A 24,602-nucleotide genomic window follows, 5' to 3' on the forward strand; every position below is an offset into this window, starting at 1 on the left:
CGGCTACAGTTCGGCTCCAGCCAGTTCACGTGGGACTTCACACTGGCCGACGTAGCCCAACCGCTCCTGGGCGCGGATTTTTTGTGGGCTCACAGCCTGCTGGTCGACCTGCCAAGGAAGAGACTGGTCCACGCCGAGACCTTTAAAATGTTCTCCCTGGGTGAAGCCCAGTTGCCGGCCCCACACCTAGACTCCATCACCCTGTCCGACAACGACTTCACCAGAGTCCTGGCGGATTTCCCATCGGTTCTGGCACCGCAGTTCACGGCCGCCATGCCCGGCACCACATCCCGACACAGGGACCACCCCTCCACGCCCGTGCTCAAAGGCTTCCCCCGGACAAGCTCCGACTGGCGAAGGAGGAGTTCAAGAGGATGGAGGAATTGGGGATCATACGGCGGTCCGACAGCCCATGGGCCTCCCCCCTGCACATGGTGCCCAAAGCGACAGGGGGCTGGAGACCATGCGGCAACTACCGCAGGCTGAACAAGGCTACAACACCGGACTGCTACCCTGTGCCGCACATACAGGATTTTGCAGCAAACCTGCAAGGCGCACGGATCTTCTCCAAGGTGGACCTCGTCCGGGGATACCATCAAATCCCGATGCATCTGGATGACGTCCCCAAAACGGCTCTCATCATCCCGTTCGGCCTTTTCGTGTTCCTCCGCATGCCGTTCGGCCTAAAGAATGCCGCACAGATGTTTCAGCGGTTAATGGACGCGGTGGGACGCGACCTGGACTTCGCTTTCATCTATTTGGACGACATCCTCATAGCCAGCAGCAGTCGTCAGGAGCATCTGTCCCACCTCCGTCAACTCTATGCCCGACTGAGTGAATACGGCCTGACAATCAACCCGGCCAAATGCCAGTTCAGGCTCGACACCATCGACTTCCTGGGCCACAGGATTACTAAAGACGGGGCAACCCCTCTGCCTGCTAAGGTAGATGCAGTCCGCCATTTCCCCCGACCCACCACAATCAAAGGCCTTCATAAATTCGTGGGTATGGTGAATTTCTACCACCGCTTCCTCCCTTCAGCAGCCCGAATCATGCGCCCCCTGTTTGCCCTGATGTCGGGTAAGGGCAAGGACATTACCTGGGACGAGGAGTCCGCCGCCGCTTAAAACGAAAGAAGCCTTGGCAAATGCCGCGATGCTAGTGCACCCCAGAACGGACTTCCCTACCGCCCTTACAGTGGATGCATCTAACACGGCAGTCGGTGGGGTGCTGGAACAACTCATCGAGGGTCGCTGGCAACCCCTGGCGTTTTTCAGCAAACACCTACTACCACCCGAGCTCAAATACAGTGCTTTCGACCGGGAACTGTTGGCGCTATACCTGGCAATCCGGCATTTCAGGTACTTCTTAGAAGGTAGGCCCTTCACCGCGTTCACGGACCACAAACCGCTTACCTTTGCGTTCACGAAGGTGTCCGATCCCTGGTCGTCCCGCCAGCAGCGCCATCTGTCCTACATCTCTGAATACACGACGGATGTCCGGCATGTCTCGGGTAAGGACAATGTCGTGGCGGACGCCCCCTCCCGCCCTAACATCCAAGCCCTTCCCAAGGGGTAGACTTTGAGGCGCTGGCGGAGGCGCAGCAGGCAGAGGAGGAGATCCCTAGTTACAGAACCGCAGTCTGCGGTTTGCAGCTCCAGGACCTCCCCGTAGGCCCGGATGAGAGGACCCTACTCTGTGACGTCACCACTGGCCAACCCCGCCCCATCGTCCCGACAGCCTGGCGGCGACGCGTTTTCAACTCCATTCATAACTTAGCGCACCCGTCCATCAGGACAACCGTCCGGATGGTCTCCAACAGGTTCGTTTGGCACGGACTCTGCAAACAGGTCAGTGGATGGGCCAGAACGTGCATGCACTGCCAGACAGCCAAGGTGCAGCGGCACACCAAAGCCCTGCCGCAGCAGTTCCACCCCACCCACTGGCGTTTTGACCACATTCATGTGGATATCGTGGGTCCCCTGCCAGTGTCGCGCGGAGCGCGGCACCTCCTCACTATCGTGGACCGGTTCACAAGATGGCCAGAGGCGGTCCCGCGCACTGACACCACCTCTGAATCTTGCGCCCGGGCACTGATCGCCACCTGGGTGTCCCGCTTTGGTGTACCGGCCCACATTACCTCCGACAGAGGTGCCCAGTTCACCTCCAGCCTGTGGTCAGCGATGGCCAGCCTTTTGGGGACACAGCTGCACCACACAACTGCCTACCACCCACAGTCGAACGGACTGGTGGAGCGTTTCCACCGTCACCTGAAGTCCGCTCTCATGGCACGCCTGAGAGGACCTAACTGGGTGGACGAGCTTCCCTGGGTCCTGCTCGGAATCTGCACGGCGCCCAAAGAGGATCTGCACACCTCGTCGGCTGAGTTGGTGTACGGCACACCCCTGGTCATCCCAGGAGAGTTCATACCAGCTCCAAGGGGGCAAGAGGAAGAACCCGCAGCAGTCCTGGGCAGACTATGCGAGAGGCTCGGTAACCTGGCCCCCATACCCACTTCACAGCATGGGCAGAACCCGACCTGCATACCCAAAGACCTGCTAAACTGTAAGTTTGTTTTTGTACGACGGGGCGGACATCGGGCACCGCTATAGCAGCCCTACGAGGGGCCGTTTACGGTGATCAGAAACAACGGGTCCACATTCGTGCTGGACATTGGGGGGAGAGAGGAGGTTTTCACGGTGGACCAAATCAAACCGGCCCATGTGGACGTGGCGCAGCCGGTCGAGATTCAGGCACCACGACGCAGAGGCAGACCTCCCAAACAGAGTCCAACCCAGACTGAGGACATTGGGGGGTGTATCGCCGGTTCTGGGGGAGGGTTATGTGGCGACCAACTTCCCAGCGCACTCGAACCGGCTCACAAATCGGTGCGCGCCGGCATTGAGGCCGGTCCCAAAAAGAGCGCCAAGTCTGCTTCACCAGCAAGGGGAAAAGCCCGCGCGCGGGACGGGACTGTGAATACGCGCCCCCTACAGCTTTCCCGCCCAGGGAGGGCGGGATCAGGAAGGTTTTAAAGTGAGGCCGCGAAGTTCAAATAAATCTTTTTTGCAACTGCAGCTCATCGACTCCGTGTCGTTATTTCAGCGCTGCGTGTAGCACACCGCTACATTAGTTTATTTAATAATATACTCAGATGCCACATCGGGATTTGCCCCAAGTCTCCCAATCAAACATCCAAGCCTCTTAACACTAGTGCTATAAAATAAGCAGAATATGAATATATTGCAAAGAATGAGGGTAAAGGGTTCCTCTGCCAGAATAACAGCACACAACATGTACAGTGCAACTGGAACATGGAAAACAAAATACTGGCCAGTACAGCACATAGAGTAAACACAGAACATACGAACAGTACAACACAGTACAGGTGCTTCAGCCCACAATGTTGTGCCAACTTACACAAACCTACTGCACAATCAACTGCACCTTCCTATTAAACAGCCTATATCCCTCCATCTTTCTTAAATCCATATGCCTATCTAAGAGTCTCTTAAATACCCCTGTTGTATCTGCCTCTGCCACCAACCCTGGCAGTGCACTCCAAGCACTCACCACTCTCTATGTGAAAATCCTACCTCGGACATCTCCTCTCAACTTTCCTCCACTCACCTTAAAAGGATGTTCTTTGATAAAGGCCATTGTCACACTGAGAAAGAGGCACTGTCCACTCTATCTATGCCTCTTATAATCTTATACACCTCTATCAAGTCACCTCTCAATCTCCTTTGCTTCAAAGAAAAATGCCCGAGCTTGCTCAGCCTTTCCTCATAAGAGATGTTCTCGAAAGGAGGCAGAATCCTGGTATATCCCCTCTGCTTCCACATCCTTCCAATAATGAGGTGACCGAAACGAAACACAATATTCTAAGTATGGTCTAACCAGCGTTTCGTCGAGCTGAAACACTACTTTGCAGCTCCGGAACACAGTCCCGTGACTAATGATGGTCAGCACACCATGCATTTTCTTAACAACCCTATCAACTTGCACAGCAACTTTAAGGGATCCAAGTTCCCTCTGTTCCTCCACACTGATAAGAATCCTGCCACTGACCTTCACGTTCAATCTTCCAAATGTATCGCTTCATACTTCTCTGGATTGAACTACGTACGGTCCATCTATCACTTCTCCGCTCAGCTCTGCATCCTGTCTGGTCCCATTATAACCCACAATAACCTTCCACGCTATCCACACCACCAACAACCTTTCAGTCATCTGCAGATTTACTGACCCACCCTTCCATTTCCTCATCTAAGCCATTTATAACAATCACAAAGAACAGGGGTCCTAGAACAGATCTCTGCGGAACAGCACTAGTCACTGACCTCCGGGCAGAATATGCTCCACCTACAACCACCTTCTGCCTTCTGTGGGCAAGCCAATTCTGAATCCACACAGTCAGGCCTCCACGGATCCCATGCCACATTAGCTTCCGGATGAGCCTACCATGGAGAAAGTTATCAAAAGTCTTACTAAATTCCATATACATAACATCCACCACGACCCACAATGGTCTGCCTACACATCCATTACCCGCCATTCCTTGGACATTTACCTGCCTATCTAAGAGCCTCTTAAACACCCTGTCATATTTTCCTCCAGCAGAATCCCTGGCACAGCATTCCAAGCAACTACCACACTATGTGAAAATAACTTGCCCCAACTCTGCTTTGAACCTCTCCCCCCCCTTCACCAAAAATGCATGCCCTCTAAGTACTAGACATTTCGACCCTGGGCAATAGACACTAGCTGTCTACTCTAACTAGGCCTCTCAGGTCAGGTCTTCAGCCTCCATAACACCAGAGAAAACAACCCAAGTTTCCAATCTCTCCCGTTAGTACATGCCCTGTACCAGACAGCGTCCTGGTAAACCTCTTTCTGCATCCTCTTTGAAGCCTCCACATCCTTCTTATAAGGGGGCAACCAGGATTGAACACAATACCGCAGATGTGACCTAACTAGAGTTTTATAAAGCTGCAACATTACGCTCTGACTCTTAAACGCAGTACCTTGACTAATAAAGGTGAGTAAGCCATAGACCGTCTTTACCACACTGCCGACCTGTGCAGCCACTTTCTTATCGCTGTGGACTTGGACTCCTAGATCCCTCAGCATTGAACACCTAGGCCCCTCTGCAATTGCCAGGAATCCTGTCATTAAATGTGTACAGTCCTCTGCAAGGATACTGAGTGATAACTCACAGATAGAGCTAGCGTCCATAGGTTAGAAGGGAACGTTAACCACCTGTAAACTTCCGCAGTAGCTCTGTGCATGTTTCTGCCACCGTCTCGTCATCGCATCGCTCCATGATGATGGCTTCTTCCCCACAGATCCAGCCACTCAACACATGGCCATATCGCTCGGGAGGGTACAGCACGTCGAAGCTGCAGATCTTCTTGTACCACAGGTCCTGCGGGTACACCGGGCTCTCGTTCTCTGCGTCGTCCTCCCACACAAACTGGATGCTGTTGCACTCGGGGCTCCAGAAGGGCTCTTCGAACTCCAAGAAGATCTTGTCTGTGGTGCTGATCCCCAGCATCTGAACTGCCGAGACCTTCTCCTCTGGGAGGTGAGGGTGGAACATGGTCTCGTGGTATTTCTTCAGCACGCCGAGTGACATGGTGACAATCACATGGTCGGCCAGGATGAACTCTCCGTCCTCACACTCCACCCACACCTGGTAGCCCTCCTCCTCCTCCTCTTCCTCCTGGCCGTCAAGGTTGTGGTTGAGGAAGGTGCTGTTGATACAGTGGATTTCCTTCTTGAACGAGCCATTCCAGTAAATGCGCTTCACTGGCTTGTTCAGCTGGATGACCGACTTGGGGATATCCTGTGCCAGAATCTCCACTATGTTAATGAAGCCGCTTGGAATGACATGGTGGGCGCCGGGAATTTCCGTCCACTCACCAAACTCACTCAGGGACACTTCGTCCATGCTGTGACAACTGCTCTCACAGCTTTCAACCTGCCAAGCAGAAGGAGAAAAGATTAAACAGGGCAGCGTCCCTGACATCTCCAGAGCAGTCAGCACAGTGCTAGGCCGCAACAATTCAAATCATCGTCAGTGATAGCGCATCCACATCACATGAACTCCTGTTATTGACCTGACCTTCCTCCATTAGTTCAAACTCCTCAAGTGCCTGTTCTGTGTCAATATTTAGCATTTCCCAATAGCTTCACAGCAAGACATGGGAGGCTATGAACAGTAGGGAGGTTAATAGATTTCTGTGGAGACCAGAAGACTATAAAACATAGGAGTAGACTAGGCCATCCCATCACGACTGATTATTATCATTCTCCACCCCATTCTCCTGCCTCCTCCCCATAACCTTTGACACCCTCACTAATCAAGAACCTATCAAACTCCATTTTAAATAAGCCCAATCCTCCACAGCTGTCTATGGCACATTCTAGGCTTCAACCACCTTGTGTCAAAAAGAAACACTTGCTCCCCATATCCTTTAATTATCCCCTATCATTTGATACCTTCTACTCAAGGAAGTAACTGACTACTTACCCCCATCTGTAAGTGCCTCTATGAACCCCAGTCAGGTCATAAGAACATAAGAAATAGGAGCAGGAGTAGGCCATCTGGCCCATCGAACCTGTTCCACCATTCAATAAGATCATGGCGGATCTGTCCATAAACTCAGCTCCATCTACCTTTAATTCCCCTACTATGTAATATATTTAAGGTCCTCTCTTAACCTCCAGAGGAAACAATCTCAACTTATCTAACCACTCCCTGCAGCTAATACTCTCTAAATTAGCATCCTGGTGCACCTTTTTCAAAGCCTCCACACCCTTCCTGAAATGGATTGACAGGAACTGCACACAATTCTCCCAATGCAGCCTGGCCAAAGATTTATATAGCTGCACTTTGACTTCCCAACTCATGCACTCAATGCCCTGACTGATGAAGACAAGCATAATGAATCTTTACCACTCTGTTGCAATAAGAGTTTATTGCCTAATCTAAGAAATGAATTGGTGGTCAATGCACTCTACTTTGTTTAATTATGCATAATATGTAGATTCAATTCTTACTTTCCTAAGTTATTGTGTGTTATGTGTCTATTGTGCTTTCCACCCTGGTTTGCAGAAACTTTGTCTCATTTGGCAGCATATAGTTAAATGACACTAAACTTGACCTGGCATGATGCTTTGGGCTGAGACTCTTCATCGGAGACTGAAAAGGAAGGGGTTTGAAGCCAGAATACGAAGGTGGGGTGGGGGGGGGAGGAATACAAGTTGGCAGATGATAGGTGAGACCAGGTGAGGAGGAAGGTAGGTGGCTGGGAGGGAGGAAGGATGATGTGAGAAGCTGGGAGGTGACAGGTGGAAAAGCCCCAAAGGACTGAAGAAGAAGGAAAGGACAGTGGACCTTGGAAGAAGGGAGAGCAGGAGGGAATTGACGGGCAGTTGAGAAGAAGATGAGGTGTATGAGAGGAACCAGAATGGAGAACGGAAAAAGAGGGAAAGAAGGAGGGAAGGTAAATTACCAAATGATGGAGAAATTGATGTTCATGCCATCAGTTTGGTGGCTACACAGGTGGAATATGACATGTTGCTCCTCCAACCCAAGTCTGACCTCATCATGGTGGAAGTTACAAAGTATGGTGTGCTGCATACAGAGACTCGTAGGGAGGTAGGTAAGAACAAGGGGAACCCCATCCTTGTTATAAGAGTGGGAAGATAGGGTAAGATTGCCTAATCTGCTAATCTGTTGACCTTTGCCTTTAGTGCAGTTACTAACCAAGTGGGCAACATATTAGCCTAATTCAAAAACCATCACTTTAAAAGCGGTGAATTGTTAAAGCCTGAGCTATCGCAAATTATCATAACTTGGGGCTGCATCCATTTGACAGACGAGGTTAGTATGTGATTTAATAGATGTGTTTATAATAGTGCACAAGGAAACAGCCATGTCCAGTATTTGACAGGTCCAATAAAATTAGTCACCAAAGCAACAATGAACGGGAACCTAAGAGGCAAGAACAACAAGAAGTTCTTCAGCTTCTCTGCAAATCATAAGATCAAGTAATCTTCTTCCTCCACTCCATCTCCATATCCTTCAGGTTCCAGGGTAACCAAAGGTGTTTGGACCTTTGCCTTGAGTATAAGTGTTTAGCCAATGGCTGAACATTACAATTCTCTGGGTTCACAACCCTTATATGTAAAAGATTTCGAAGGTAGAGCAGAAGATTAATTCCTTTAAATATAGCATATTACTACAGAAGTTGATGCAAAAACTCTCAATGGTTACTTTATTAGGTACACCTGCTTGTTAATGTAAATATCTAATCAGCCAATCATACGGCAGCAGCTCAACGCATAAAAAACATGCAAACATGGTCAAGAGGTTCAGTTGTTTTTCAGACAAAACATCAGAATGGGGAAGAAATGTAATCTAAGTGACTGACCATGGAATAACTGTTGGTACCAGATGGAGTGGTTTGAGTATCTCAGTATCTGCCGACCTCCCGGCATTTTCATATAGTAGTCTCTAGAATTCACAGAGAATGGTGCGAAAAGAAAACATCCAGTGAGCAGCAGTTCTGCGGCCAAAAACGCCTTGTTAATGAGCGAGGTCACAGGAGAATGGCCAGACTGGTTCAAGCTGTCAGGAAGGCATCAGAAACCTTAATAGCCACTCACTGCAACAGCGGTGGGCAGACGAGCACCTCGGAACGCACAACACATTAAACCTTGAAGTGGATGGGCTACAGCGGCAAGAGACCACAAATATATACTCAGCGGCCACATTATTAGGCACAGGAGGTACCTAATAATAGGTACTTTTTTAGGTAATAAAGTGTCCACTGAACATAAGTCAATACTGAAGGACAGCATGATCAAGCGAAGCAAGAATTGAATGGGCACTTTTGGGTCAGCATTATAGCCTACTGCATGGGTTTATCAACCCTTGAACCCTCTTTAAACAGGCTGCTGGTTTGAATGGGTGATTGCTGGGTCCTTTTTCATAGCCCAGTGTTAAAAGGAAGTTAATTCCAGGTTTATTTCTAACTGAACTAAAAATTAATATAATGTTTGTGAAGAATATTCCCCAGAGATTTGAAATAGAAATTGCACACTAATGGTCTGTAATGCGTGATTTGAGCTTATGATATGGGATAGGATGAAATGTGTTTCCTTTTGTGCTGTTTATCTTAATGCTGGAATCGACTTAAAAATAGTTTTCACATCTTTTTCTGCGGATTCTATATGTAGCGTTGACATCATTCAGGAAAAAAGTCAATTTTTTTTTTACAGCTATCCTTCAAAGTGCAACTAAAGTAATTTTTCAATAAAGACTCTTTTCAATCCTTATGCACGAGCCAATATCAACTTCCTTTTGAGGTGAAGTGGACTGAATGCTTTTTTAGCCTGCTTTTTCCTCGAATGTAAATAACGTTCAACTTGACATGTCCAAAACGATGAAGGATAGGAAAGGTGCAAGTGTTTTCACCAATGGGAGGCTCAGCAACTACAGATTACACATAACTGACAAAAAGCCAGCTGTAAAGTGCCGTGATTTGGGAAGCAGCTCTGGAAAACAGTGCTGGAAATAGATTGGTTGCTGACTTTCAAGGCTGAATTGAATATGAATATGGGATTTAGGAGCAGCATGACCCCTTGTGCCTGCTCCACTAATCAATAACATCACAATTCCTAATCAAAGTTCACAATAAATGTATTATCAAAGTACGTATATGTCCTGAGATTCATTTTCTTGCAGGTATTCACAATAGAATAAAGAAATACTATTCTGCCCTGGCTCAAGAGTTTCCCTCTTTTCTTAAGTTAGACAGATAGATAACTCCAGTCCCAGCGTGGCTGTAGTCGAAGGTTTTATTATTCACCAACGCGTTACAGTCCACAAGGAGCCGGTGTAAAAAGTCAGTACTCCTCGGCGTTCTAACAAAGGTTCAAATACTGATTGCAATTCCTTCGGCCTCTAACAAGTGCTTCTACCGAACAAATGAATATACAAGCGAATATTTAATGGCCGACCTGAGGACAAAGGCTAATTGCTTAACAACATGATGATGAGTAATCAGCAACAGCTGTGAATTTACAATTAAGCAGTGAGTAATTAGAAATAAAATAACAATCCAAATCAGGAAAGGCATAACAAATACAATAGAATCAATTAAAAACTACAAAGACCAACAACAATCTGTGTGAAAAAGGAGACAAAGTGTGCAAATACAAAAAAATAGATTGATAGACAAACTGAAAAACAGACAGACAGAAAGACTGATTGATGGATATATCGATACTAAGAACATGCAGAGTCCTTGAAAGGGACTCTGTAGGTTGTGGGATCAGTTCAGTGTTGAGGTGAGTGAAGTTATCCTCGCTGATTCAGGAGCCCGATTGTTGAAGGGTATTAAACTGTTTCTGAACCTGGTGGTGTGGGATATAAGAATCCTATATATCCTCTCATTATGTTTCCACATTCCCACCTAACCCATATAACCTTTCACCTAAGTCGCTGCTGAGCAAGGGAAAAAATAACTTGCAAAGCCGAGGGGAGAATTGAGTTAATATCTCAGCTCTCCTTAAGCACCGAGACAAGAAGGGCCAAATAGTCTCCTCTACTGTATGAATCTGTTTTCTACTTCAAGCACCCCGTCATACCTTCAAGAACTGCTGGAGTATCGCCAGCTTCAGCTTCTTGCTGATTCCCGAGTCATCGCGGTGTGCTTTGAGGCGCTTGAGCACCCCATTTCTTGTGAAAACGCCAACGCTGTTTTGGCTTTCTGCACCAACGGGCCTCCCCCGTTGGAAGAACTCCTGTGTCAGGTTGTAGACCTATCAGAGGAAACCAAGAAGCATTAAGAACCACACACACAACTTTCCCAATGGCTTGGTCTAAGTAAAAATCCTTAAGTAACTGGCCAAGTTTGCATTCATTGCTCTACCGCTACACTATGGCGCAGTCGTGTAGCGGTTACGGTATCTCTTCAGAGCACCAGTGATCTGAGTTCAGTCCCTGCATCTATGTGTAAGGAGTTTGTATGTTCTCTCCACGACGTAGGAAGAAAGAATGAGGGGGTCCTGAAGCATGAGTATAGAGAGCTTGGTAGGAAGTTAAAAAGCAGGACCTCGAGGGTGGTAATCTCAGGATTGCTACCTGTGCCACGTGTCAGTGAGGGTAAGAATATACCCTGGAGGATAAACACGTGGCTGGGGAACTGGTGTGGGGGCAGGGTTTCAGATTTCAGGATCATTGGGACCTCTTCTGGGGCAGGTGGGTCCTGAACAAGAGAGACGGGTTACACCTGAACCACAGGGGGACCAATATACTGGCAGGGAGATTTGTTAGTGCTGTTGGGGAGGGTTTAAACTAGATTTGCAGGGGGATGGGAACCAGAGTGCCAGAGCAGATAGTGGAGCGGGGGTGAAAATAAATGATGTTAAAAGTTCATGCAAAGTCACAAATAGAAGGGTTGTGCACGGTGGTAATAATCTTCTGAGGTGTGTCTATTTCAATGCGAGGAGTATTGTGGGGAAGGCTGACAAGCTGAGGGCATGGATTGACACGTGGAATTATGACATTGTAGCCATTAGTGAAACTTGGCTACAGGAGGGGCAGGACTGGCAGCTTAATGTTCCAGGGTTCCGATGTTTCAGACGTGATAGAGGCAGAGGGATGAAGGGTGGGGGGGTGTGGCATTGCTACTCAGGGAAAATGTTACAGCAGTGCTCAGGCAGGACAGATTAGAGGGCTTATCTACCGAGGCCATATGGGCGGAGCTGAGAAACAGGAAAGGTATGACCACATTAATGGGGTTGTATTATAGACCGCCCAATAGTCAGCGAGAATTGGAGGAGCAAATCTGCAGAGAGATGACAGACAACTGCAGGAAACATAAAGTTGTGATAGTAGGGGATTTTAATTTTGCACATATTGATTGGGACTCCCATATTGTTAAAGGTCTAGACGGGTTAGAGTTTGTAAAATGTCTTCAGGAAAGTTTTCTAAATCAATATATAGATGTACCAACTAGGGAGGATGCAATATTAGATCTCCTATTAGGAAATTAGTTAGGGCAAGTGACGGAAGTGTGTGTAGGGAAACACTTTGGTTCCAGTGATCATAACACCATTAGTTTCAACTTGATCACGGATAAAGGTAGATCTGGTCCTCGGGTTGAAGTTCTAAACTGGAAAAAGGCCAAATTTGAAGAATTGAGGAAGGATCTAAAAAGCGTGGATTGGGACAGGTTGTTCTCTGGCAAGGATGTGATTGAAAAGTGGGAGGCCTTCAAAAGAGAAATTTTGAGAGTGCAGAGTTTGTATGTTCCTGTGAGGATTAAAGGCAAAGTGAATAGGAATAAGGAACCTTGGCTCTCAAGGGATATTGGAACTCTGATAAAGAAGAAGAGAGAGATGGATGACATGTATAGGAAACAGGGAGCAAATAAGGTGCTTGAGGAGTATAAAAAGTGCAAAAAAATACTTAAGAAAGAAATCAGGAGGGCTAAAAGAAGACATGAGGTTGCTTTGGCAGTCAAGGTGAAGGATAATCCAAAGAACTTCTACAAGTATATTAAGAGCAAAAGGATAGTAAGGGATAAAATTGGTCCTTTTGAAGATCAGAGTGGTCAGCTACGTATGGAATCAAAAGAAATGGGGGAACATCTTAAAAGGGTATTTTGCGTCTGTATTTACTAAGGAAACTAGCATGGAGTCGATGGAAATAAGGCAAACTGGTAGTGAGGTCATGGAACCTATACAGATTGAAGAGGAGGAGGTGCTTGCTATCTTGAGGCAATTCAGAGTAGATAAATCCCCAGGATCTGACAGGGTATTCCCTCGGACCTTGAAGGAGACTAGAATTGAAATTGCAGGGGCCCTGGCAGATATATTTAAAATGTCAGTATCTACGGGTGAGGTGCCGGAGGACTGGCAAATAGCTCATGTTGTTCGATTGTTTAAAAAAGGATCTAAAGGTAATATGGGAAATTAATAGACCAGTAAGTTTGACATTTGTAGTAGGTAAATTATTGGAAATAGTACTAAGAGATAGGATCTACAAGTATTTGGATAGACAGGGACTTATTAGGGAGAGTCAACATGGCTTTGTGCATGGTAGGTCATGTTTAACAAATCTATTAAAGTTTTTTGAGGAGGTTACCAGGAAAGTGCATGAAGGGAGGCAGTGGTTGTTGTCTACATGGACTTCAGTAAGGCCTTTGACAAGGTCCCGCATGGGAGGTTAGTTAGGAAGATTCAGTCACTAGGTATACATGGTGAGGTAGTAAATTGGATTAGACATTGGCTCAATGGGAGAAGTCAGAGAGTGGGAGTGGAGGATTGCTTCTCTTAGTGGAGACCTGTGACTAGTGGTGTGCCACAGGGATCAGTGCTGGGTCCATTGTTATTTGTCATCTATATCAATGATCTGGAGATAATGTGGTAAATTGGATCAGCAAATTTGCTGATGATACAAAGATTGGAGGTGTAGTGGACAGTGAGAAAGGTTTTCAAAGCTTGCAGAGGGATTTGGATCAGCTGGAAAAATGGCAGATGGAGTTTAATACAGACAAGTGTGAGGTATTGCACTTTGGAAGGACAAACCAAGGTAGAACATACAAGATAAATGGTAGGGCACTGAGGAGTGCAGAAGAACAGAGGGATGTGGAAATACAGATACAAAATTCCCTAAAAGTGGCGTCACAGGTAGATTGGGCCATAAAGAGAGCTTTTGGTACATTGGCCTTTATAAATCAAAGTATTGAGTATAAGTGTTGGAATGTTATGGTGAGGTTGTATAAGGCATTGGTGAGGCTGAATTTGGAGTATTGTGTGCAGTTTTGTTCACTAAATTACAGGAAGGATATTAATAAGGTTGAAAGAGTGCAGAGAGGGTTTACAAGGATGTTGCCGGGACTTGAGAAACTGAGTTACAGAGAAAGGTTGAATAGGTTAGGACTTTATTCCCTAGCGCGTAGAAGATTGAGGGGAGATTTGATAGAGGTATATAAAATTATGATGGGTATAGATAGAGTGAATGCAAGCAGGCTTTTTCCACTGAGGATAGCGGAGAAAAAAACCAGAGGACATGGGTTAAGGGTGAAGGGGGAAAAGTTTAAAGGGAACATTGGCGGGGGGGGGCCTGTTCACACAGAGAGTGGTGGGAGGGTGGAATGAGCTGGCAGATGAAGTTGTAAATGCGGGCTCACTTTTAACATTTAAGAAAAACTTGGACAGGTACATGGATGAGAGGTGTATGGAGGGATATGGTCCAGGTGCAGGTCAGTGGGACAAGGCAGAAAAATGATTCGGCACAGCCAAGAAGGGCCAAAAGGCCTGTTTCTGTGCTGTAATGTTCTATGGTTGTATGGTTCAATGACGGAATGGGCTTCCTCCAGGTGCTTCAATTTCCTCCCACATTCCAAAGACATGGGGTTACGGTTAGTAAATTGTCGGTATGCTATGTTGGCACTGGAAGCTTGGTGACACATGTGGGCTACCTCTAGAACATCCTCCAACTGCATTGGTCGTTGATGCGAATGGTACATTTTACTCTATGTTTTGACGTACATATGCCAAATAAAGCTAGTGCTTATCTTTATCTTAATCACCTACGACTTAGCATGCCAGGCTCATGGAGAGTTGAAGGGTCAGCCACAGTTGTGTGGGTCAGGTGACACACTAAGGCCAGGTCAGATTTCTTTCCCTAGCAGACATTACTGAATCATATATGCGAACCACTGGCTGGCCCCCAGGACAATGAGTACCATGTACAGAAGAAGGCCATCAAAGCCAGGGCGTTCTAGCTTGCATTGAGCAGTGCAAAGCAGGGAGGTAGGATAAGAAAGCAGGGAGTCAGCAGAAGGACTTGGATTAGGAGAATGGACAGAGACGTGGCTGATAGAATACAGTGTAGGGAAGTGTATAGTCAAGCACTTTGGTAGAAGATGCACTTTGGTAAAAATGTGAACTATTTTTTAAATGGGGAGCAAATTATGAAATCAGAGGTGCTAAGGGGCTTGTGAGTTTTCAAGCAGGCTTCCCTAAATAATTAACTTTCAGTCGGAGGGAAGGAAGGCAATTGCAATGTTACCATTCATTTTCAGAGGACAATTAAATAGAAGGAAGGATGTAATGCTGAGGCTTTATAAGGCTTTGGTCAGACCGTACTTGGATGCTTTCATTTTCTCCATATCCACTCTATCTAGGCCTTTCAATATTCAGTGAGATCCCCCTCATTCTTCTGAAGTGAAGTGTGGGGATGTGGTCTCACCTCGTTGTATACATCGCTGAATTCTTCAATGATATCCTTAGGTATTCTCTGACCACTGCTGGTGTAGTAGTGTGCAACCCCATTCTTGGAGTAGAGGCTGATACGGCCAGTACTGCGTTCCCCATCTGTAGTTTCTTCAAGGAGTCCATGTTCTTCTGCTAGCTGATAAACCGGGTTCCCATGAGCACCGTGAATCCAAGTTGCTCCAAGATCAAATGTAGCACAGCCTGAAACCAGAATGCTTCACATCTTCAAATTTCAAAGTTTGTTATTAAAGTATGTACACCAAGTCCATCAGAGATATTTATTTTAATTTTATTTTATTTTATTTAGAAGGAGAGTGCAGAACAAGCCTTTCTGGCCCACAGAGACACACGGCCCAACAAGCGACTGATTTAACCCTCGCCTAATCTCAGGGCATTGTACGATGACCAACTGACCTCCTCATCAGCACGCCTTTGAACTGTGAGAGGAAACCGGAGCACCCAGAGGACAACCACTCACATACTGGAGGGACGGACAAACTTGCTCACAGAGGACCGCAGAAGTGAACTCCGAACTCCAGCTGTAAGAGTGCCGCACCAGCCCCAGTTCAGGAGCGCTGCAATCGCAGGGCCCTTGGCATTGTCAAAGATCCCTCTCACCAGTCCCACCATCTCTTTGACCCACCCCCAGGCAGGAGGTACCTCAGCGTTAGGACAAGGACTGTTATAGGATGGGAAACAACTTCTTCCCCCAGGCCCTGAGACTCAGGACTCATCACGCATGAAGAACCAGTAGTGTTCTGCTGTTTCTCTTTTCAGCTCGTGTTATGAATGCACCTTCTGCTAAATGTCTGTCTTCGGGCATATATTTTATTGTGTGTTAACTTACCTGTGGTAATATTACTTTATGTGTTGTGTGCGAATTTAGATACTGTGCACCTTGTGTCATTCGGCGGTATACATGGAGATGGTTGATTGCCAATCACCTTGAACTTGAACATTTACTACCTTGAGATTCATTTTCTTGCAGGCATTTATAGGAAAGTTCGTTACACGGAGAGTGGTGAGTGGGTGGAACGTCCTGCTGGGGTGCTGGTACATTAGGGGCATATGGAAACCAACACCCACCCCCCCCCCCCACCATTTTCATCATTGCTTCCTCTGATGAAGCAGGTAGAGCGGACAGCCAGAGATTTTTCCCCAGGACAGCAATGGCTAATACTAGGAACTATAATTTTAAGGTGATTGGTGGAAAGTATACGGGGAGGATATCAGAGGTAAGTTCTTCAAACAGAGAGCGGTGGGTGCATGGAGTGGTGGTGGAGGCAAATACATACAGGGCATTTAAGATACTCTTAGGCAGATGGATGAAAAAAAAATGGGGGGTTCTGCAGGAGAGCAGGGTTAGATTGATCCTCGAGTAGGTTAAAAGATTAGCACAACATTGTGGACTGAAGGGTCTATACTGCACTGTAGTGCCAATTGTTCTACGGAAAAAAAAGAATACAATATAAATTATGAAAAACTATACATAGTTCATTATTGTTACAGGCCGTAAGAAGGCCTAGAGGATTATGGGTTAAAGGCATGCAAATGAGACTAGCTTGGTTCGGCCTCTTGATTGACATGAATGATTTGGGCCCAAGTGCCTGTTCCCATGCTGTGTGCCTTTAAGACTCGATATTCTGAGATACAATGAAAAGCTTACGCTTTGCTCTGCAGCCAGGCAGATCATGCCATACATAATTTATATCGAATTAGTAAAAAGAAAAAAAAATGCAGAACTTAGTGTTGCAGTTACAGAGAAAGTGCAGAGCAGGTAGTCAAATAAAGTGCAAAGATCACAATGAGGTAGATTTGGGAAATCAAGAGATTTAAGTGTTAAATTTTAGTGTATGAGAGGTCTGATCCAGAGTCTGATAACAGTGGGATAGAAGATTTAAAGAGATCAGCTATATTTGTCACATGTAGATCGAAACATTGAAAAATACAGTGAAATGTGGCATAGAAACGTAGAAAACCTACAGTACAATACAGGCCCTTCGGCCCACATGTACCTGCTTTAGAAATTACCTAGGGTTACCCACAGCCCTCTATTTTTCTAAGCTCCATGTACCTATCCAGGAATCTCTTAAAAGACCCTATCGTATCCATCTCCAACACCGCCGCTGGCAGCCCATTCCACGTACTCACCACTCTCTGTGTAAAGAACTTACCCCTGACATCTCCTCTGTACCTACTTCCAAGTGTTACGTACCCGTGACACGTGACAGTGGTACCCTTGTCACGTGACTGGGGTTGAAGTTATACTGGACTTGAGGTAATGGTCTTGTGATGGTGGAGTGACGTCATTTTCCCGCCAGTAGAGATCATGTGACAGGTTTTTTTTTACAGGGTATAAGAGGAGGACCCCTCCCTGTGAGGTGGGGCAGTTCGTGGCTGGATTTGCTATGTTGACTTCATGCCACTGCGTGATTTAATGTGATGACGCAGTTTAGTTGAAAGATGAAGTTTTATCTAATGCCTAAAGTTTAAAAGGTCATTGCCAGCAGTTTCTTTACAATACTGTTGGTTAAGAATCAGTGGAGAGTGAAGATCGGAGTTCGGGAGTTAAAGATCGAGGAGAATCGAATTTCGACGGTGAAACAGGTTCGACCTTATTTGATCCTTATTCAGAAGGAATTCGTTGACTGTTCTCGTGTTAATCTCTGCTGGGTAGCAGAAAAGATTGAGGACAGTGTGGAAGGAAAGGTCAGTGCCTTTAAGCCGTTATGTTTCATAAAATTCTTCGTGGGAAGAGTTCGACTTTGGAAACTGAAGAAAAACGACGTGAAAGAGAATTTAAATCGTCTTAAAAAGTCTCTCCCTTTTTAAGTGGACTGTGAGCATTTTGAACTTTTGGCAATACTACTTTAAAGAACTGTTTTTGCAACATCACTTTAAGAACTGTTTGAGCTGCATCGCTTTAAGAACTGTTTAAGCTGCCGCACAGCAGCTGATTTCCGGTTACGTTAGTGATTTGTTTACTTTTGGGGGGTTTGTTTTCAGTGTTTAATAAACGTGTTATTTGTTATAAAAACCCTTGCCTAACTCATATATTTATTGTTGCCTGAATACGTAACACAAGCACCTTAAAACTGTGCCCTCTCATGCTAACCCTGGAAAAAGCCTCTGACTATCCACACGATCAATGCCTCTCATCATCTCGTACACCTCTATCAGGTCACCTCGCATCCTCCATCGCTCCAATGAAAAAATGCTGAGTTCACTCAATCTATTCTCGTAAGGCATACTCCCCAATCCATGCAACATCCTTATAAATCTCCTCTGCACCCTTTCTACAGTTTCCACATCCTTCCTGTAGTGAGGTGACTAGAACTGAGCACAGTGTCCAAGTGGGGTCTGATTGGGGTCCTATACGGCTGTAACATTACCTCTCAGCTCTTAAACTCAATTCCACTATTGATGAAGGCCAATGCATCGTATGCCTTTAACCACTGAGTCAACCTGCGCAGCAGCTTTGAGTGTCCTTCGGACTTGGACCCCAAGATCCCTCTGATCCTCCCCACTGCCAAGAGTCTTAAAATTAATACTATATTCTGCCATCATATTTGACCAACCAAAATGAACCACCTCACACCTATCCGGGTTGAATGCCATCTGCCACTTCTCAGCCCAGTTTTGCATCCTATCAATGACCTGCTGTAACCTCTGACAGCCCTCCACACTATCCACAACACCTCCAACATTTTGTGTCATCAGCAAACTTACTAACCCATCCCTCCACTTTCTCATCCAGGTCATTTATAAAAATCACAAAGAGTAGGGATCCCAGAACAGATCCCTGAGGCACACCACTGGTCACCAACCTCCACGCAGAATATGACCCGTCTGCAACCACTCTTTGCCCTCTGTGGGCAAGTCAGTTCTGGATCCACAAAGCAAAGTCCCTTTGGATCGCATGCTTCCGTACTTTCTTGAATGGTGTACCTTATCAAATGCCTTGCTGAAATCCATATACACTATGTCTACTGCTCTACCTTCATCAATGTGTTTAGTCACATCCTCAAAAAAATCATTCAGGCTCATAAGGCATGACCTGCCCTTGACAAATCCATGCTGACTATTCCTAATCATTTATGCTTCTCCAAATGTTCATAAATCCTGCCTCTTGGGATCTTTTCCATCAACTTACCAACCACTGAAGTAAGACTCACTGGTCTATGATTTCCTGGGCTGTCTCTACTCCCTTTCTTGAATAAGGGAACAACATCCGCAACCTTCCAATCCTTTGGAACCTTTCCTGTCCTCATTGATGATGCAAAGATCATCGCCAGAGGCTCAGCAATCTCCTCCCTCACCTCCCACACCAGCCTGGGGTACATTTCATCTGGTCCCAGAGACTTATCCAACTTGATGCTTTCCAAAAGCTCCAGCACATCCTCTTTCATTAATGTCATTTGCATTTATGGCCCACAGTCCAAGGATGTGCTGGGGGCAGCCCGCAAGTGTTGCCAAGCTTCCGGCACCAACACAGCATACCCGCAACTTACTAACTCTAACCTGTACATCCTTCTTGCACAGCACTTGTAGGAAACCAGATGGTTACATCTTACAGATGGTGGTGAGAAATTGAACCCAGACTGCTGGTACTGTAAAGCATTACGACAGCCACTATGCTACTGTACCACCCAACCCTGAACCACTGTCCTTGAGCCTAGTAGTACTTGCTCTCCTCATGATGACGTAAGTTTCATCCAAGCTCTCCCACATTCCAAAGACGTATCAATTGGCCCTATAGGTGTAATTGAGCGGAATGAGCTCGTTGGTACCATGCCGTATCTCTAAATTAAATATATATTTGGGAAACAGCAACATTGAGCCACAGAGTAGAGTACTCACACCACATTTGCTGATCTGGTAATCTCAGAAAGCTCTCAAATCACACTCCTTTGGAATGTAATCCCGACAAATGTAAGATAATGCATTTTGAGAACCTACAGTACCACTTTCCTTCTTTAAATCCCTTCCCTTACTCTCCTTCTTTAGGGCATTGACTACAGCCTACGTCTTTGACATGCTTTTAAATGCCTGTCCCAATATGTGGCTCAGTGTCCGACTGGGTTTAGTAATGCTCTTGTGAAGCACCTTTGGCATTTACTAATTAAAGGCACCAGGCTGTTGTGAACAGTAGCTCACTGTGGACCTTCCAGGTCCTGAGATCCGGTTTTCCGGGACATCCAGCTGAAAGAAGAAACAGACTCACCGAGTTTAACACTTTGGACTCTGCCTCCGATTCGCTCTGATGCTTCTAGAATAGTGATATCAGTGAACCCATTCACCAGAAGTCGTTTGACAGCAGACAGGCCAGCGAGACCAGCACCAATTACTACTATTCGAGGTTGTCGCTTTCCCTGTGAGCCACGATTGAGAGGATCATCTGCACTGTCTGAAGATATTTCACAACTTTGCATACCGTCCAAGCTCTTCTTCTAAGGAAACTGAGGAGGAGAACAAGAGAGGTCAGGATTAAACACATGGCAAGAAGAGGCAGTGTGGATGATCCTCTACTGCCATAGAGAGGACTAAAATTGAAAACCCAATATACTGTGGAGTCCAATCACAAACGAGAAAATCTGCAGATGCTGGAAATCCGAACAATACACAAAATGCTGGAAGAACTGGTGAAGAGTCTAGGGCCGGGGGCATCGACTGTTTGCTCTTTTTCATGGAAGCTGCCTGGTCATCTGAGTTCCTCCAGCATTTTGTGTGTTGCATATACTGCGGAGGCTTTCTAAGGTGTTGGCCAGACCGCAGCTGGAATATTGTGAACATTCCTGGCCCCCATATTAAAGAATGAGAATCAAATTTAGATTTATTATCGATCTATATTTATTATTTATTAATGTTGTGAAATTTGTTGTTTTGCTGCAGCAGTAAGGTGCAGTACAAAATAAAACTGATATTGAAGAAAAAGTGTGTTGCCCCCCCCCTCAGTAACCCGACCCCACTCTGACCCTCCCCTTCACCGAATCTCCCCCTCACTGACCCTCCCCATGACCGACCCTCCCACCGCACAGACCCACCCCTCTGACCTTCTTCCCTCACCAACCCTCTCCCCACTAACTTACCCTCCCCACTCATTGACCCTTTCCCCTTCTGACCCTCCCCCCTCACCGACCCACTCCCTCTGGCCCTCCCCCATCACTCTCCCTCTTCCTACAATAAATTCCTATACCCGGTGCTCTGCCGTTCGGTGTTAAAAGTTCAGCCTTGTGCTGGTTGTGAGGGGAGTCGAGTAGCGACAGCCCCGGTTCCAATGTGCTCTGAGAACCGGGACAGCAGCCGAAGCGTTGTACTGTGCTCTCGCTGATTCTAAAACGCAACGTTGTTTGAGATCCGTCCTATAAAACACACCAATAATTTAACACCGGATCTCTGAGAATGCATTGTGGCTCATAAAATCTCAAAACAATGGCCCGAAAATTCCCCCACGCTAAAGGAAGCGCCGAGGAATGAGATTCAATCTGGTCAGAGTGACGAATCTTGGCTCGACCCGATCCCGTAAATCCACATTCTCGTTGTCATTTCGCAACCAGTGTCCTCCCCAACCCCCGCAACTTTGTTCAAGCAACACACCTTATTTATTAACATTTTTTTTCTCTCAAAGTGACAGGCCGGCAGATGTTACATACATGGAGCGGGGGTTGAAATTCGGCAGTCCCCAACGATAATTGGCGAGACAGCATAGTTGAGAGAGGGAGAGCGTCTCCTTTACTCAAAGACCGATTACACACGATGCAGCCCGGGTCAGTGCAAATATCTATCTGGCGTTGGAAAGTTGTACTTAATAGAGCCGCCTCTCAATATGTAAACAACACTGCCGGGTCTGACACAGACTGTATGTATCACATTTCACTGTGAACCCGGCACACCTCGAGCGAATAAGAGTAACGACCCACTCATTCACATTCCTCAGTCTCACTCATAACCACAGGCAATTTTTTTTTAAAAACAACGGGAACCCGGAGATCCACTTGGATAGCCAGCGCCGGCGAAGATTCTCTGGGCCGAATAGCCGGCTCGAGCCCCGTGAAGAGATGGCAAACTTTCGCCCAGATGCTGACACCGGAGTTTCTCTCCCTCTTTGCAGCAAAGCTTTGGAAAACACCACCCCAACGCCGCTTAACACCCCCCCCCCCTCCCCCACGTCCCGCACTTCCTCTTCCATCCAACAGGTGCACAATACCCACCACAAGAAAACGTCATCTTTCTAAACAACAGCTCGAACACTTCCAAAATACTAAGACAATATAAACATCGCTACCGGTCTGAGAAGGTCATTGTGTCTGTGGGGGGAGGGAGGGGTAGGTGGGAGTGTATGATCGCCAATACAGGGGGGAATCTTGTTTTCATGTAAGTTCGCTTTTCCAACAGGATATCGAACAAATCCAGTGCGGGATGCTGCTTTCTACAAGCCCTGATATATGGACAAGACAAATAAACTTCAAACTGGGCCAAAGGTCATCCGTGAAAATCCCGTCAACATGCGTGTATGACGGTCCATTATAAACAAAAAGCAAACATCCTAGTTCCTCCCTTACCCTTTCCCTTAAAGCCCCAGTACGAGACACCGAGACAGTCCCTGGGAATTTAACGGCCACGTACGGAAGGGGAACAAAGAAACATTCCGTGGTAATGTGCAACAAAAGCACTTGGCTTATTCGGAAAGAACACAGCACCTCGCTAGACACAATACATAAGTAACATGTCCTAACACCCAAATAAGAGGCTGTAATGAGACACTGAAACCGATTTTCTAAAAGTCTCCCCACAGCCCGAGAAAATTAAATACATCAACAGCCAGATCTGCTTCCGTGAAAGAGATCTTTTTATAAATTGCCGATCCACCATTGCAAGCGGTCAGACAGAAAGGGAAAAATGAGCGCTGCTACCTCGCTCGTTCGTCCTCGGCAAACACTGAGCCTGCGGCCGTGGTCTCCGCTCCCCGGGCGCTCCGCTCCCTCGCTCCCTCCGTCTGTTTGTTGCGATCTGGAGGAACCCAGAAGTAACCAGTCTCGGCGCACGCGCAGCTCGTCGCCATTGTATCACTTTTCACCGGGGGAGGGGAATTTTCTGCGCCGGCAGGGAACCTCTCGGCCGTTTTTGTTTCGTCCACCTTGTCGTGGATTTGGGGGCCCAGACTGGAGCCTAGCTTGCAGGGGACACGCATCAAACTTCGGCAGACAGCACTAGATACAATCGACCTTCATCCGCCTGCCTCTTTGTCTCGCTAACACTGGCCTCTTGCCCCAGTTTTAAAACGCGATCTACATCGGCAGTCGTACCTGCATCTGGCATGCTGCTAATTTCCAGATTTCATCCCTTCGACCTTGGCACTTCGCTAATCACCTTTGAGAGCACTTTTGGTCGTTTTGCTGAAGAAAATAATCTATGAAGGGTCTTGGACCTGAACTGCTAGCTCTTCACACAAAATGGCAGAGGAACTCAGCAAGTCAGGCAGCATCTATGGAGGGGAATAAACAAAGGGCCGCGACTCTTCACGATTGATGATGCATTTACAGCATCTGAACAGTGTTGTGTTTATGTAAACTGTGTATCTCTGCACAGATACAGCCTGAACTAATGAGTCTTTTAAAAATATATACAGTACAATACTTACTCATATATACAGTAAATACAATTGGTACACATCTCTATGTTCACAGTACAATGACTAGATACATTATCTTGCAATGTAGCAACATCACTTATGTTTATTAAGCAATCCACCCATGAAACTTCTGGGATAACTTCCTATTTCAATATATTAAATGCTGTAAAAAACAATCGGTGTATCTGATTCCCCCTGAACTATCGAATCCCCTATCACTACTGAGGAGAGCAGTAGGTTTGGGGGACAGATAAGAGGTTCTGTGGGAGAGGTCAAGAATCCCGGATGGTCTGTTGCCTCCCTGGTGCCGGGGTCCGCAATGTCTCAGATAGAGTTCTCAGTATTCTCAAGAGGGAGATGTGAGCAGCCAGGTGTTGTGGTCCATGTAGAGACCAATGACATGGATAGGAAGAAGGAGGAGGTCTTGCAAAGAGAGTTTAAGGAGTTAGGTGCAAAGTTGAAGGACAGGACCTCCAGGGTTGCAATCTCAGGATTGCTACCCATGCCAATGCTAGTGAGGCTAGAAATAGGAAGATAATACAGCTAAATATGTGGCTAAGGAGTTGGTGCAGGAGGGAGGGGGTCATGTTTCTGGACAATTGGGCCTTGTTCCAGGGAAGTTGGGACCTGTTCCAATGGGACAGGTTGTACCTGAACCGGAAGGGGA

The 24,602-nt window shown here is 46.6% G+C and overlaps 1 protein-coding gene across 2 annotated transcripts in view; it reads right to left on the bottom strand.

Annotated features, from left to right (window-relative positions):
• smox (spermine oxidase) overlaps window positions 1-23,355 on the bottom strand; it is a 36,075-nt gene extending 12,720 nt beyond the window's left edge. The window contains exons 1-6 of one of the 2 annotated variants that reach the window (XR_012098587.1): window positions 23,217-23,355; window positions 20,528-20,762; window positions 15,278-15,504; window positions 10,663-10,836; window positions 5,263-5,983; window positions 4,344-4,460 (exon numbers count right to left, since the gene is read on the bottom strand). Coding sequence is in view for 1 of the 2 variants with exons in the window: in XM_073042161.1 (XP_072898262.1) it covers window positions 5,263-5,983; window positions 10,663-10,836; window positions 15,278-15,504; window positions 20,528-20,735 (1,330 nt within the window). In the remaining variant the exon portion in view is untranslated. The remainder of the gene's footprint in view (window positions 1-4,343; window positions 4,461-5,262; window positions 5,984-10,662; window positions 10,837-15,277; window positions 15,505-20,527; window positions 20,763-23,216) is intronic. The other variant, XM_073042161.1, reaches the window with a different exon arrangement.
• Window positions 23,356-24,602: the final 1,247 nt, after the last annotated feature.

This window comes from Hemitrygon akajei, chromosome 4, assembly GCF_048418815.1.
Source record: "Hemitrygon akajei chromosome 4, sHemAka1.3, whole genome shotgun sequence".
Classification (NCBI taxonomy): Eukaryota; Metazoa; Chordata; class Chondrichthyes; order Myliobatiformes; family Dasyatidae; genus Hemitrygon; species Hemitrygon akajei.